The sequence below is a fragment of the Gamsiella multidivaricata genome, assembly GCF_025024155.1.
Source record: "Gamsiella multidivaricata strain RSA 2152 chromosome Unknown BC939scaffold_38, whole genome shotgun sequence".
Classification (NCBI taxonomy): Eukaryota; Fungi; Mortierellomycota; class Mortierellomycetes; order Mortierellales; family Mortierellaceae; genus Gamsiella; species Gamsiella multidivaricata.
The window spans coordinates 170,057-185,843 of record NW_026251746.1 but is presented as its reverse complement, the minus strand read 5'-3'; the positions used below and the strand labels follow the sequence as shown (position 1 = coordinate 185,843).

General features: G+C 50.4%; 2 protein-coding genes across 2 annotated transcripts; both read right to left on the bottom strand.

Moving 5' to 3' along the window:
• Positions 1-15: 15 nt before the first annotated feature.
• Positions 16-12,211, bottom strand: BC939DRAFT_180234 (uncharacterized protein). The gene is made up of 7 exons (XM_051550440.1): positions 12,207-12,211; positions 11,893-12,105; positions 11,739-11,808; positions 8,098-11,660; positions 5,912-7,985; positions 5,588-5,808; positions 16-5,430 (listed from the first exon to the last, which is right to left on the bottom strand). The coding sequence occupies exons 2-7, from the start codon at positions 12,027-12,029 to the stop codon at positions 102-104; spliced, it is 11,394 nt and encodes a 3,797-aa protein (XP_051411544.1). The 5' UTR covers positions 12,030-12,105; positions 12,207-12,211; the 3' UTR covers positions 16-101.
• Positions 12,212-12,964: 753 nt separating this feature from the next.
• Positions 12,965-15,707, bottom strand: BC939DRAFT_453649 (uncharacterized protein). Its single transcript, XM_051555956.1, has 7 exons — positions 15,104-15,707; positions 14,836-14,993; positions 14,623-14,752; positions 13,754-14,504; positions 13,578-13,649; positions 13,279-13,499; positions 12,965-13,149 (listed from the first exon to the last, which is right to left on the bottom strand). Exons 1-7 carry the CDS (start codon positions 15,237-15,239, stop codon positions 13,019-13,021), a joined length of 1,599 nt encoding a protein of 532 aa, XP_051411543.1. The 5' UTR covers positions 15,240-15,707; the 3' UTR covers positions 12,965-13,018.
• Between the last annotated feature and the right edge of the window lie 80 nt (positions 15,708-15,787).

Sequence of the window (15,787 nt, the reverse complement as noted above, 5' to 3'; positions counted from 1 at the left end):
ATTAAGGTTCGACAATAACAACTCTATATTTGACTAGTTTTATTGTGGAAAGTTGTGCCGTAATTACACGCCTGTTTTTCCGCCTTCCTCTCCGTACATTCTCACTTCTTCGCTCTCCAGATCCAGTACGACAATGTGCGGATAATGTCGCCAACATGCTCTGACTCGATGGTATTGTACCCGCTCTTGGGCTCGCGACTGACCGAGAACACGCGCACGTTCGCGCCCATTTCCTCAAGTTCGTCCTCATCCTCCACTTCGTCATCATCGCCTTCATCCTCATCGTCTTCTTCCTCCTCTTCGTTCTGATCCTCATCATATTCCTCTCCATCGTACTCTCTCTCAAAGCTTTCATTCTCGTCGTGACCGCTCACGCTACCGTCACGCTCGTTATCCTCGTAACCTTCTGCTTGGTCATGGTCGTGGTCGTGGTCGTGGCCATGGCTCTCAGAGACTACGGAAGCCCGATCAGTACCACCAGACCGCTCAGATACTACAGTCGAGTACCGCTGGATCTCAGGTTTCTTGGACTTGCCACCAGAGCGTCTGCGATGGTGGCCTTGGCTGCCCTGATTGATGCCCAACTTGCGTACATGTCGAGTGCTCGAGCCCCCAGGAGTGAGGAGACTAGAGGTGCCACCTCCGCTTGCTTTGGAAAGGTTCATTCTGGTCGATCCCATGTGACCTGTTGCAGCGGTTCCTGTTGTTATTGTCGATTGTGCATCATCCTCAACTATAATACTCGCAGCACACGAGCTAGCGCCGCTCTGGGTTGCGTATATAACAGACGGCTCGCGACTTCGGGAGGGCTGCAGCCGACTCGCGACTTTGGTCACCGCCAATGTAGCAGCGCGTGCAATCGATGTCATGGATGACACTCGATTTGACATCTCTGAGAGCGTGGGCCGCGTCGTCTGCGGATGAAGATGTTGCTGTTGCTGTTGCTGTTGTTGCGACATTGGCGAAAGGTGTTGCGAGTGCGGCAAAGTCGGCTGGAAGGAGGACATCAAGAGAGCCTGAAGCTGCGAGTGTGACTGAGTGAATAACTTTGGCCTTGTAGATGGCGATGTCCCAGAATTCTGGTAGTTAGATTGTGAACCGAGGTCTCCCGTGGACGTTCCGAACAAACTGCTTTGATAAGGCTTCGTTGACAAAGATTCCTGAGCCGTTTCGCCTGTAACATCAGAAGATGTAGCGGGTTTCATGTTGATCACAAAATGTATCAACAAGTCCCGGTTATGAGGGTTAAAGATCACAAGGTGTCGGCGAGCCCTTTGAGGTTTAGCCCCTCGTGCGATCGATCCACGACGACCAAGCGATGGCAATGAGGGTCCTGCAGTAGGTCCAGGTCTGAGACTGGACACAGCAGGTCCTGGAGACTGGGTCTCGTCATGCTCCATGAACTCTCTCGCCCATCGGGCGTAGTAACGCGCCAAGAACGTCAGGACACCGCCCCAGTCAATTCCTGGAGCTGTCACAATCGCTCGGAAACCCGGTTCCATTTCCTCAAGCGGTGTGCTGTGGAATCGCTGTCCGAGTGCTAAAAAGTCCGCAAATCCTAGTTCGGCGCTGCTTACAGACGCGCTGTCCTGTCGATTGCCTTGTTGCTGTTGCTGATGTTGCTGCTGACTATTGTGAGTAAGATAATCGACTGTATCGACTGACAACATCGTTCCCGGGGTACTAACGCCGTGAGAGGTACCAATCAAGGAAGAGTTCGATCCCGTCAGAATCACACCAGAATTGCCAATCTTTCCTTGCAAAAGCATTTCCCACAACGAGTCACGGTCAAAGAACTGCGCAGCTTGCTTCAACAGCATATCCAAGCGAATCTCGGCTGCACGAACAACGTCGCCAAGGACAGCCCGTTCAGTGATCCGCTCCTGCAACTCTGTCACGTCCATGAGCCGCTGTCCTCCGCTGAAGTGTTCCTGAGGTAGCGTTTCAGAGAGAGTAGCCGTGCCCTGATCTGTAACTGATACCGATTGCTTTGGTTCCGCTTGTACTCTGTTCTCATCCCCCACGGGATACGCTGGCTGAAGTTGGCTGGCAATGATGCTCGACCGGTTCGCTAGTCCACCAAGGCCATGGTTAATCGAACCAGAGCTTACGCTTTCTCGCAAGTGCAGGAGATTGTGATTGGCGGCTAGCAGGCGGTCCTTGGCGCCAACGAGCGGCCCATGACGGTCCTCCAGTTTTTTGACAACCTCTTCCTCTCTGAGAATCAAGAGATAGTAGTGGACAGTAAGTCCCATGTTATCCTGTTCGCCATCCGAGATGACTAGCACATATTCAACTCCGTCCTCCTCAAGAACCGCGGTTTCTTTCACATTATAGCCCGATCTACTTGTCGTCATCCTGCGAGACATCCGCTTGCCGTTGAAGGTGTTGTCATGACTTGTGTGCCGTGCGTGTGGTTCAAAAGGTCGTTTATCATATTTCGTCGCCAATCCACCCCTGCTTGCGTTGACCCCAAAGCCTTTCAAGCCCTGGCCTACACTTTCGCTCACAAATCGATGGTGTTCAGATCGTAGACTTTCATCGGTGTTTCTGTGACTACCTCCGAATCCAGTCAAGAGATCGCGTCCGGAGACAAAACATGCTCTCGGGCGGTTCTGGTGATGAATGACCTGAAATCCATATCGCTGTGGGTTCTTGATCACGTACTCAAACAAATGTCCTGGCAACTCAGTCTCTCCCGGTGCAACATTTGTTCGGTAGACTCCGCGGTAGATCCGGTTTCGAGAGTAAGCCGCAGGACGTGAGTGATATTGCATGAACTGGTGCAGCACATCCAACAAGTCGAAAGAGGATGGCAATGAAGTCGAAGTAGCGTTCGAGAAGCCCGTTCCGGCAGTAGGGGACCCAGGTGCCGTCACCTTGGATGATTCCATCAGTATCCGGTGAATGTATCGCAGATGGAAATCGTACACAAAGCTATTGACGTGAATACGGTCCTTGAAACGGGCGCATTGCTCCGTAAAGACCCTCAAGCTTTGCTTGTTAGCCTCAGCTGTAGCAAACCCTGGTGCCGCAACCTTGACTCGGCCATAACGTCGGTTCAGTGTGTATAGCGTTACACAAACAAACATGCCCTGTAAACGGACCTCACACATGATCGATCCACCTTGTAGCGACTTGAACAGGAAGGCAGCCGGACTGGCGACAGACAGGGTCTGTGAAACCGTAAATTGCGACATGAATGACAACTCTCCGGATTGAGAAGGCTCCACTGGCTTGTCGAACTTGGAATTTCCATACATTAGCAACTGCATGCCTACAGTTGCCAGGTACTGACTGTATTCTCGCATAAATGCCTCAGCTAACGCGCTGTACCATTGCGCAACAGGATCCACCACAGGAGCCGGCTTTTCACCTAAGCCGGATCCGTTTGCTCTTCCATTTATAGCTTGACACATTGCGGAGGTCTGGGTCGTGCTGCTGGATTCTTTGGAGAGCTGGAAGAGTGAGGATGAGAATTCAGTGAAAAGTAATGGCGTTCTGCAGAAGTGAAGCAGCCTCGAGGAGCGCAGCATGATGGCGAGATCAGATGTGTTCATGTTTTCGTGCAAGGCATTGGGAGAGCCTTTACAGTCCCTGTAGCGCCGCGACCACTTTTGATAGACATTGTAGGCATTTTGCTGGTCTTCTGCATTCTTGCTGTGGTAAGTGAATGTTTCCATGAATGGCTTCCCATGGCGCTGGACCTCGTCTTGGACCTGATCCTCATCGCGCGGGGTTTCTAACGGGTCAAGGCAATATTCGCGCAAGATCTGATCCACATCGAGACCTGTGCTGATTATGGCACCGACGTTGGGCGCATTCTGATCCGAAGACTGGGTTTGGTTCTGCAGCTGCGTGAAAGACTGCGCAGCAGCAGCAGCAGCAACAGTAATAGCCGGAGGGATGGGTCGTGTAGGTAAAGACAAGGAGCTTGAGGATGCCTTTGAAGGCTCGAAGCGATTGTCATCGTTGCCGTAGAGACTGGTTCCGACATGAAGAGATCGTGACCGACTCGGGAACTGATCCTCTACAAGGCTGGTCAAGTTGGCGGTGTCGGGCACAACAACTACGGTTGACTGAGACTTTGGTGATGTCGTCGTTTTCGAGATATTAGGTGTACTGATACTGGGTTCTGGATGAGCGATGCGCAGGTTAGATCCAAGATGCGGCGAACTCTGGGCAGCAACACGAGGGAGGTTATGTATTATGCCGGGAGTGATCGCAGGGGTGGCCTGAGTTGTAGGAGCTGTAGAGGGAGCTTGTGTGGAGAGTATCGAAGGGACATGGTGGAAGAGGCCCATTTTCTGCAGCAGGATGTTGTCCAATAGTCGCATACGATCTCTGTGCCACTTGACAACCTTCTCGACCGCCGAAAACATAAAGTCATGGTACGATTTGCCCCAGTTGTACGTGTAGGCCTGCAGTCCGAATCCATTAGCGGTAATGACTACAAAGCAGTTGCGGGTAAGCATCGTCTCGCCCTGGCTGCTACTCATGATAGCGTTCGGGTACATTTTGATATCCTCGAGCTGTCGCTTTGGATGCTGCTGAGACGAATGGGTCGAAGTTTTGTGCGAATGGTGCAAGCTTTGACCCTCTGCAAGAGAGCTACGACGAGAGTGCGTGCGGTCGCTTCCCATGCTTGTTCGTCTACCATAGTGACCCGAGCTCGAACCGTCACCCAGGTCCTGAATGCCTCCAATGAGAATAAAGCGGATGTTGGTCATATCCCCAAACGATTTTCGAGTTCCACTAGAGGCCTTGTACTCCTTGTACCGGTTACGATTCGCCATCGATCGAATCAATAGTGGTGAAAAATGAACGCTGACATCTGTCAAGATCTCATCTAGCTCCAACAGAAACGAGTCTATGATCCAGGGCGGCATCGAATACTGTAGAGCAAGGGACTGAACCGCAGGATTCTTCCACTGATAAGCATGCTGCAGAACCATGAAGGAAGGGTCGATAAAATTCTTCTGGATGCGTTCGCCAATGAGTGGTTCGCCATCGAGCTCGTCCACGTCGTTCCTCCTGTCTCGCGCACTAGGACAGAGGCCCTGGGCGATCGAGGTTTCAATGATGTCGTCGCACAGGCTTTGGCGAAAGCTTTGGCAGATGGAATCTAAAAGGGCCGCTGCATTGACAGAGCCCTGCGCCCAAACCTCGATCATTAAACTGTACTTTGACGGCTTCAGACCACTTGAGCTCGGGAAGGACGCAAAATACTTCTCGATATCCTCCTTGTCGTGGTCCCCTTCCTGATATCCAACCTCGAAGACGGGCTTCAAGTCCTGACCAAGCACTGTCAGGCACACTCCTGCCAAACCCAAGCCCACATGGGCCTCAACGAGAGTTTGAGATCGCCCTTGGACTGCATTGTAAAAAAATGAGAAGTCGCCGATCTGCAACTGATTTGACTGGCTAATCCTAAGGGCATAAACAATTGGTATATGCATAGTTAGTGAGATGAACTGACGATAGACAATTTCTATCAATAGAGACCTTGAAGACAATGGAGATTATGGAAAAATGAAAGATTGTGCACAGTAATAATAGCATAGTATCAATGTTCCATGCTGCCTACCGATCGCGAGACCTCTCAGTCGTGAATGAACGACCATACTGTGCATGATAATGCCTCTTCAATGCAATAACCATGTCTGTGCCTGTCAATGAGCTGAGGTATAGACAGAGGTTTTGCTTCAGATACATCAAGAATGCATAGGGTGCGTTGATGAAATGCGGAATCTCAAGCACCTGGCGAGTGGGTTCCAGTCTATCGACAGGCAAAATGAAGTCGACGTCCTATTATTTTGGAATAAAAGAGTGAACATGTTAAATAATGCAACTCTCATGAAGAGTTTCGATGGACAGGTAGTTAATAATTCCAGGGAAAAAAAAATCTTACTGCCTGGGTCAACTTCAAGGCCGAGTTGCGGGACAGGAATGTGGACACCACTGGAAGGACCACGAAGTTGTAAAACTTGCTCTCCATATGATTGAAGAGATCTACTGTCACGCTCTTGCCAGGATGCTCAACACCATACACTTCGATCACCAGCTCCCTTGTCTCGGACCTGACTACTGGGAGCGCCACATTTCTGGACCCTGGAGAGGCTGTAGGCGATGGGCGAGGGCTATTTGCATGCGATCCAGCATCTTCCAGGTTCTGAATCGGTGTAGGCGTGTGACCGGAAGTGTCTTCTCCCTTGCTGACGGCCAGGTGTGATCCTCGAGCATCATCTCCAGCAAGCGTGGAGGACCCCTGCTCAGGTTGGACCTCCACCTCACTTAGCCTCAGAAACACGACAATTTTCCTGGTCTCGTCATGGTCGTCCTGGCTCTCAACCACGAAAAAATTCTTGCGGTTCTGGACGGCGAAATTATGGAGTACGAGGGCCGCCACGCTCATGGTTGCCTGTCCAGGTTTGACGCGCCAATGGAGCGGCCATGATACACGATAGACCAACGGGCACGCAAACTCCCCCGGCTTGAATTTCCGCTGGACCTGTGCATTATCCGGTGGTCTTGATCCTCCAGTGACCAGGGCCTCGTCTTCCTGCGATAGCTGGTCTGAATCCGATCCCGACTCCGAGTCCGCATCAGGATCCGTGTCATCGCTGGGCACGAGGTATTTGCTGCAGTTTCTCCTCTCGTTCAGCAACTGCAAAAGCGAGAGTTGGTTGACCTTGACACAAAGCTCATCAATTGCTCTACGGACATGGTCAAGAATGGCTTTACAAGCCTCTCCGGACAGCGACTTTGAGAAAAAATGAACTTGCACGAAGGAATCCTTCGGGACCAAAATAAGCCAGAATGAGCGCTTCCTTCTTGAGTGTCCTTGATCATTGTTGCCTCCTACACCTGAAATGGGTCGTTTCGCTGGCATTGGGTCCGGTAGGATGACGATGCCCAGACCATGGCAAAGATCGTTCGAAGGCGGCAGGGATGGGTTCTTTTCCAAACTGCTTGTAAGTGAGGGCAAATCGTCGTTCGTAAGCTCCGCCTCGGCTGAGGCCCCTGAGTCCTTAACATGATCACCGGCTGCAGACCCGACCGACTCCCCGTCCTCCGAAGCGCCCTCTTCCTCTGTCAAGTAAAAATAGTCTTCCATGCGATGAAGCTCGTAAGGGTGCATGTTCGTACGTCCAAGCTCTTGCATGAAAATGCCATGGCCGCGCCTTTTCCTCACGAAAGTCAAAGGCAAAGTCATTGATGTGGGGAAGTTCACATAGCTGCTCTTGGTCTTGAGCTGCGTCTCTACCAGTCCCAAAATATCGGTTGTTACTGGCGCCATATTCAACAAACCGTGCATGACCTCTTCCTTGACGAGCCACTCCAACCTAGCTTCTGTATCGACGATCGCATCCACCTGTATTGAGTCCAGGGTTGGGAAGAGATGCTGTAGACCCCTTGATCCTGATAGCTGGCTGTTGTCGATGTTCATCTTGGTCTCAGAATCGATCGACTTCAATGTCGGCCCTGCATAATCTTCAGGCACTGGAAGAGTTGAAATCACTAGATGCAGGATAGCGATCGTGCCGTCCGCAGAGTCCACCGGTCGGGAATCGAAGCCAATACTAGTAGGGGCGTAGTCATGCTTGAGTGAGTCCTCGTCCGTGTAAATGTACGACACTGGAAGTCCCGTTACTGGGAAGGTGACAGATGGTCTAAGTCCGGTTCGCTCCAGCTCGGACACTGGGGTCTGAGGCTTTTGAAAAGAGCACTCTAAATGCAAGAAGAGTGGTCGCTCCGCACTCTCAATTACCTCCGCAAGTGCATCTTCTATGTCTGTGTCGATGGATCCTGAGCGGGAAACGCTTGGTGACCTCTTCCTGGTTCTTAGCTTGCTGGTCTTCGATGAGAGTTTCCTCAACAAGGGTCGGTAAAAGTAAGTCTGATCGGAGCCTGAAACGGGCGCAAGGTCGAACGAGTGCTTGAGAACATTCATAAACCTAGTTTTCAGCTCTGCTGATTCATCCCTATAGAGATAATGTAGTAGATGAAACTGTCAGCTAGCGTGCTGGGCACATACGCGTGCATTTCATCGCACTTGACAATGACACACAAAGAACGATGAAAAAGAGTCATTGCCTGAGCGTTCCTGCTCGTCGCCCTTGTTCCAGGGTATTGAGGAAGCCGGTGATATTGATGTCGACTGTCGTTCTTGTGCAGATTTGGCAGGCACTCTTAAGGTCAGAATCCTTGACAGCGTGGCCTTCGATGAGCGCGGCATAGATTGCCTTAGCAAAGCTATGTGAGTACGCTTGGCTAATAGACATGATCAGCTGTAGAGTCGATTCCTGCACCCTAGCCTTTCCTTGGTCCTCGTTTACAATGGGCTGGATGAGCAATGGCTGCTGCATTACAATAGGACCAAGTGAGACGGGATGGAGTTCAAAGTGAGCGAGACTCTGATCCATCGCATTGGCATTGTATTCAGAGACATCTGACAAGGGCTTGCTACGGAGGCACTCAAACATAAGGCAGCTCAAAAAGTCCCGACGTGCCTGCGCTCTACGGTCCTCCTGCTCCCTTGGCGGTAGAGAACGCAGCTTCGTAAGGTGCGATATGACTGATCCGAGCCTTGGAATGATGATAAGTCGGAAGAATTTGGCATTGAAGCTCTTGACAAAGCAGCGAATGTCCTGAAAGGAGCTGGTGCAATGAAAAGTCATTAATGTCTGCCCCACCTCAGGGCTATGCTTGATAGACGTTTTGATGTCCAGGAAAAATTGGCTACAGGAGTCGTCCTCATTTCCTGGCATAATTTCTCCGTCTGCCAATTGTGACAGGGATTTTTCCATGAATAAGTGAAGGATAGCGAGATCGCGATCAGCGCAGCAAAGTTCCCGCAGTTGATCCTTGTACTCTGCAACAAGTTCGCCCTCACTCTGACCCGTTGCCTCCGCCTCCAAAATCGACTGGTTGAGACTGGTCACACTGGCGTTAGAATGTCTGGTCAGCTGCAGCTCCTTGTTGCCACCAGAAGCGACCATGAGCGTGCTAGAAGCAATGTCTGTCACTGCCGCACTCACAGTTCCAAGGCCAAGTGTATGGATGCACTTCCCCGACATCTCGAGCTCAACGATATTGTTCTCATCAATCCCCAAACACCGCCGCGGGGCTTCGAATGCCAGTGTAATGAGTCTCTGCTGTCGTAACAACGTTGCTGGATCGAAGAGCCATGGGTACATGAATCCACGTTCCGGTACGGCGTTCACCTCTGGTCGAAGGCGGAGCCGACCGATCGTATGAATCGCCTCATAGGTCGCAAGACGAGATAGCACAAACCGGTCAACTGCGATGATCTGAGCCTTGATTATTTCAAATACATTCCGGCGACATGCGTCGAGAGGGGGTTCCATCCAGAGTTCCGTCACAAGTTCGCCTGAAACCGGGCTTCGGAAGATGAGGTACTGCACTGTCGTCCAACCTCGGAGAAGGGTGCCTTCCTGTTCCGGCAAGTCAATTTCTTTGTAAAAGACGACACGGTTGGGAAGCGCAGAGGCCAGCAGAAAACCCTCGCCTATTCGCTGTGCACATAGGTACTGAAATGCCAAATCCTGACTTGCCATGTAGTTGTTCTCTGCCAGATAAGCGGAGTCGCGCACTTGATCCTTCCACCCCCAGCGCCTGTGGACCATGTAAGATCGCAGCACCGATTCTTTCCCAATGGGTTCCGACACATGCGTGTGAAAGTCGGTCAGGTTTGCTTCGGGCGTGTGACTGAGGGGAGCCTCGTAGATCAGATGGCGCATGAGAAGGCGGTAAATCGGTCGATGACATCGGAGCACTCTGGCCTCCACGATCTTTGATTCTATCTTGGAATTACCGACCTGAGGAGCTTGCCCTGCCTGGAAGTTGTATATCCGATCCTGAAGGGCCTTTACGATCGACCTGCGTTGTGGCAGTGATACACCGAAAAATCGCAGCTGGATCCGTAGAATCGCCACATTAGGCTCGCTGGATAGCCGCAGTTCACAAAATCGAGAGCTGGTTGCTGTTGCTGGACTCGATTCCGGCAGTTGACAGGTTTGAATGAACACATCCCCTACGATGAAGGACGCCCAGGTGTTTTTAAGGTTATCGCGGATCCCCTTAATAGTACCCTCCAGTCCCTCGCTATACTTGACGAAAGAGTTTTTGGTGTCCATGAGCGTTGGCAGGAACGCTGGCGGTGGAATGACCAGTAGCGCATCGAACTCGTACTCGTTATACCAGCCCCGACTGTACTGAGAGTCAACATCCTTTGCGAGACCTGACCATTGCTCTGAAAGTCGAGAGATATATGCCACCAAATCATTTCTGTTGCGTTCTTGGGCTGTCATCCCAGTGGGGTTTCGGGATCGTTCCTTCAGTTTTGCTCTTTGCGTCCACAGGGCTTGGTTAGCGGAGGCATGTGAGTTATTTAGTCCGCGCAACGTGACGTCCGAGTCACTCAGTCCCACGATATATCGGTGTATCCTGAATACTTTGGCGTACACTGAATGGTTGGCATTGACTGGCGCATGCTGAGAGTTCAAAAAATGGATAGCGAACGCTTGGTAGGCGATAATATCGATCTCGACCTTGGGTGACTCAAAACGGCTAAAGTAATTGGACTTAGAGTCCCCGCTCGAGACTTGGCCCTTCAGCCTGTACTGCACTGTGACATTTGGAAGCCATGCCAGTGTCATGGTGATCATGTAGCGCTCGGAGGACGGTCGTTCGCGGTCTGGTGCTATAGAGACTCCCTTGATCCTGAACCCCTGTCTGATTCGAGTGGTAACGAGCATCTCCACGGGTATATTGAGGTGGTAGTCCTTGCAAGCCGTCTGCATCATCTTTATCGGTTCCGGCTGACTTTTAGGATCCCAGGGAAAGTTGGCGAGGGTGTACCCTGCCGAATCCTCCCTGTCCTCCATGTCATCGAGTCCTGGGCGTGGTTTGAGTAGGCATAGCTCACGGATGAGAAACGCACGATGGTACATGTTTGGAGCGACTCGAATCGGTGTTTGGCAGTGGGTATTGATGAAGGAATGGACTGAAATACAATCCTGAGAATACATGAACTTTCCAAGCGTAGCCTCGGTGACAAAGCGGAGAGCCTCCGTATCCTGAATAAAACCCCAATTGCAGCTTGGGATAGCCTCTTCATGACTCCCGAGTTGGATGATGGAGCACAAAATGTCCAGTTCCATAAGTCGACGAAGAATCGTACTTCCGTGCAACAAATTCGACTTGACAACGCCGTCCGTGATGATCACCAATGAGGGAGAGGCAGCGGGTGGCATCATGCCCAAAGCAAACAGACCAGCTGTCAGCGTATAGGATAAATTGGCGCCCGATAGACCCACACCCCACGACTTTCTTCGGCTGATGTCGTCTTCCACGTCCAGTTCAGTATTTACGTCTTCTACGGCATCCTCTACTGCAAGTGAATATCCGAGTGTCTCTCGACCCCTTCGCAGCTCTCCTCGGAACTTTGAGAGCTTGGCTTGAAACTTTGCTAGCTGTATTCGAAGGACTCTCAATACGCCATGCAGATTGGACTCTGTCAAGATAACATCTTGTAGCAGCACCTTCATAGTCGGGAAGTTGGCCAGCATCTCCCCTGTATGCAGGTTACTTGCGAACTGTGAACATTCTGCGATCACAGTGATATGGATCTCGGACTATTGGCGAAATATACAGCCGATTAGAGCTTTGACCACAAATCATCTTAACTAGGACGCGATGAAAAGCAGATATACCTGAACAAACTCCTGCTTCGTTCCTGGACATGAGAATCTTTCTGATAGCCCTGCGAGGCACTTTGTAAGACTATATGGCACGAAGATTTTTAGAGTTGAGTGAATAAAATCCTTTGATAGTGGACATCGACACAAACAAATTGCGACCACCTACGTTTCCATGACTTGGCCCATAACGATCTTTGATCCGCCAGAGTCCACGGTGAGCACAGATGAGCTGACATCGACCAAGAAAACAGATCGATACTGCTTGCTGATACAGAATACGCGGGTCTGGGGGACGAATCGCATCGCTGCAGCTGTGTATTCCTGGGGTTTCTCTGTCCAAGGAAGATGTTTGTCTGTTGAGGCATGCAGTATACTGATACTCTATTCGCCCAAAATACGTTAATGATGTTTTTTTCTACAGACTGGTCCTGCTCACCTCTGATCCACGGCATTGCGGCTACAGCTTCTCGTGTCGCTTACCTCTGACTCCAAGGACCTGACCGGCGCAAAGAGGTTTCTCAGCAGAGATTCCTCGAGGTCTGACCGCGACATCATATCCTGATTTTTTATGGCGATGGCAAGGCTCTTGGCGTCCTCCAGCGACTGGTCAGGGGGTTTTCCTGATTCATTAAACACGAAGGAGTCTTTTGGTTGCTCAAGTGATGCCGCTGGACTAGATGAGACGTAGGAAGGCGCAGAGGCCGCATTTCGTGAACGGGAAGTCGGGGACGACGATGGAGAGGAGGATGCTGTGGCCAGTGGCGAAGTTGAGGACGAGATTGATCCAGAACGAGTGTCCCTGTCCCGATTCTGACGTGAGACATCAATGCTGTTGTCGTTGTTGTTGTTGCTGTTGTAGTTGCTGCTCATCGTTGGCGAAGGTGCTTTGGTGCCCATAACGCCGGTGGACTCGTCAGAAGAGTCTTCTTGAAAATAATAGCTATGGAGCAGGAGCCAGCCAAAGACGGCCAATAGTGTGTGAGAATCCTCTTCGTCGACGGAAGGCTGGAGACAATGGAGGCTACGTCAGTTGCCGGTGCGTATGTTTTACCTTGCCATTGCGCGTTCTATTCCATGGATTCCATGAGTTTCATGAGCGGGAGTGGTGGCGATGGAGTGTAGTGCGCTGGTTGTGCCTGCAAGAGAGGAGTGCAGAATTGAAAGGCAATGGGCAACAGCAAAAATATAAAATGCAGTGCTCGAAAAGCCGTCTCCCACCACGGGCCAACTCAATATCTTCCAAGATGATTTGCTACCGTTTATATTTTCTTTAAAATAAGGATAAAGATATACTAAGACTGGCCAAACATATCGTACGCGCGTCTTTTCTTGGAATCTCGCAGCACGCTGTACGCGGCAGTAATTTCTTGGAACTTTTTCTTGCCTTTGGCCTTTTCCTCAGGCGTATTAAATCGGTCAGGATCTATAAATGTCCCATCAAGAAGAGCGAATCAAGGCCGTAATGAGGTCAGTCAGTTAGCCAGTCAGTTGGTCGCTCACTCAGCCTTGTCCATTGATGATCCAACGTGTTAACATAATGAAGGAGACGTACGCCACTTCATCGCAAGTCCTCTGAAAGCTGACTGAATCTCTTGCACGGAGGCGTCGGTAGGGACACCCAGTACCGCATAGTACCCTTGTGGGTCACCAGGTGGTCCAGAAGGTCCCGATGATGTTGACGATGATGACGACGAGGATCTTGAGCCTCGTGAAGACTGCCGGTGGTATTGCTGATTCTCGCTCCAGTCCTGTCTCCGTTGCTCTTCTTCATATCTAATGAGTAGAGATTGGGTATTGTAAATGAATAGTGGCCATATTTCAAAAGGCTAAAGGCTATCGAGCAACGCCCACCTGTCGTAAGCTTTGGTCCAATCTGCGTCCCATGCAGATGAATAAGCTTCTTCTTCATGGCCGGCCATTTCTCTAGAGGATAAATCAATGCGGAGTACGCGTTGAGCGTTGGCGATGTGAGGAAGCTGTGTCTTTGCGTCGACTATTGCAGTCGATTTCAAAACGATCATGCATACCGTTGTCGCCACAAATCTCTGACTCGATAATCCAGGATCGGATAGTAGAGCACAGACCACGCAACAATCAAAGATGGTGCAACGACTCCGAGCCAGAATCCAGTGGTCATGGTCATACCGAAGCGCGAGGTGCCCATGATGGCCAGGCTCGCCATGGCGCAGATGGCCGTCACGGCACTGACACGCTGCCACGAGTAAAAACGCATGCCTCCAACAAGTCCTACTTCATCATGGGCCTGAACAAATGTCCTGAAGGTCCTGTCCAAATGTTGGATCGAAAACACGAAGACCGGCATGTACACGGGTGCCAAAACTAAGTCATTGTACTGAAAATCCATCGACATGATCCTGGCTCGGTCACACCTGTAGTTCTCTACCAGCCAACGCTCAATGGTCTGGATCTCGTTCTCCTCAATCGCAGTCTTGACAAACTTGAGGGCGATGACTGGCTTCATTGTGAAAGGATCCAGTCCTCGGTTATGGAGCCCACGCTGAAGATCCTCTGGGTCATTGGACTCCATATCCTGGGGCTGCAATGTCTTTGCAGCGAGGATACTAGTGCTGCTTCTAATCTGGTTCACAAATCCGCGACGATACTTGTAGGAGGCGTAGATCTGCAATCCTGGGATTGTGCTTGGATAAGTTGTTGAGAATTCATGCTGGGTCTGAACTGCTTTCCATGTGGTTTCCCATGACGACTCGTTCTGCTTAGTGACCTTGTTGTATCTGGTAACGAGACGGTCCCAACCCACTATAGAAAACAACAACGAAAGATTGCTTTTAGTGTGTCTGCCTGAAAAAGAATCCCGGTGGAGATGATAGCAACATTCCTCGATCCAAGATAAGGTTTTTCATTTTATTTTTCTTACCTTGCGCATTGATGATCTTTGATTTGACAGATCCACTGGCTGCCCAAAACGGAATGTATAGTGCCTCAACTTTGTCGATTTGATTGACTTTGGCTGAAAAGAAGCTATGTCCATGGTATTTTGAAAACACCTATGTTGAAATAAAAAATAAATGAGATTGGATTACGATTGTTCGTAATAATTATGCCAATCTATCAGTTGTGAACTGCTTACCTCCTCAGCTTGTTTAACATTCATCTTGAAGGGTACGACGCGTAGTTTGTCCTTTGTGGGGCCCTCCGCAGATCGAAATCCGTATCCTGACCGTGAGTCGCTCGAGGCAAAACGTCGAATATCTCGAGATAGAGTGATAGATCCAGGGGTTTTAGTGACTGTGCAAGGATATAACGGTGTAGATCGAGTGATATCAAAACAGGTGCATATGTCAGCTCTGGTTCCAGTCGAACGGCTCAAAAGATACGTGTGTAGTTTGTTCACTTACAGGCGAGTCGGGCCCATCCGACAACACCCCTGGCGACCCTTGTGGTGCCGCAGAGTGTCATACGACTGGAAGCGATGAATGAGAAATGGGAATTATAATGAGAAGGATGAGAAGAAAGAGATATAGAAATATGCATGCAAGGGCGAAAATGAGGCGAGTCTAGCTCTCACGATGCTCTGAAAAGGGGAACCCAATTCAGCTCAGGGCATGGCTTCTGCGCTCATATTTCCATGACATCATATTGGGGGTCCACCAGCAGCTCATTGGGAGCCAGCAAAGAACGCTATCAAAAGCAGGAGTGCATGTTAGTATATTGACTGTGTATGAGAAGGAAAAGTATGTGCGGACCAATTGAGTGGATTGATAGTCAAACAAATAGAAAGTATTATTATTGCTTGACTCTTTCAGTGGTCCGATGGGATGGGAGAAAAGCATTGGGCCCCTTATCGCGATCGTGCATGGTCTTCGTAAAAAAAAAGTGAGAGCAGCAAATGGTCGCGTGCGTGTCCATCACATTGCGGACAAAAAAAAAGAAGATATTTCCTCCTTGCGAGAACGAGAGAGAGGACGAAGGAGAAGAGGAAGAAGGAGACAAAGAAGAAAACGAACGAGCGAAGGAGAGCCTCCGTCCCACTTGTCCCACTTGTCCCACTTGTCCCACTTGTCTAACTTGTCCAGGCCCCA

What these genes read in the sequence shown, in the direction of transcription:
- BC939DRAFT_180234 (XM_051550440.1), bottom strand. Translation starts at nt 12,029, where the DNA reads ATGCGATTCGTCCCCCAGACCCGCGTATTCTGTATCAGCAAGCAGTAT. An exon ending in CGACGAGCAGGAACGCTCAG is followed by an intron (nt 7,986 to 8,097) that starts GCAATGACTCTT and finishes TTATCTCTATAG; the next exon opens with GGATGAATCAGCAGAGCTGA. An exon ending in ACTGAGAGGTCTCGCGATCG is followed by an intron (nt 5,431 to 5,587) that starts GTAGGCAGCATG and finishes TTATGCCCTTAG; the next exon opens with GATTAGCCAGTCAAATCAGT.
- BC939DRAFT_453649 (XM_051555956.1), bottom strand. Translation starts at nt 15,239, where the DNA reads ATGCATATTTCTATATCTCTTTCTTCTCATCCTTCTCATTATAATTCC. An exon ending in CGGATGGGCCCGACTCGCCT is followed by an intron (nt 14,994 to 15,103) that starts GTAAGTGAACAA and finishes ATCCTTGCACAG; the next exon opens with TCACTAAAACCCCTGGATCT. An exon ending in ATGTTAAACAAGCTGAGGAG is followed by an intron (nt 14,753 to 14,835) that starts GTAAGCAGTTCA and finishes ATTTCAACATAG; the next exon opens with GTGTTTTCAAAATACCATGG.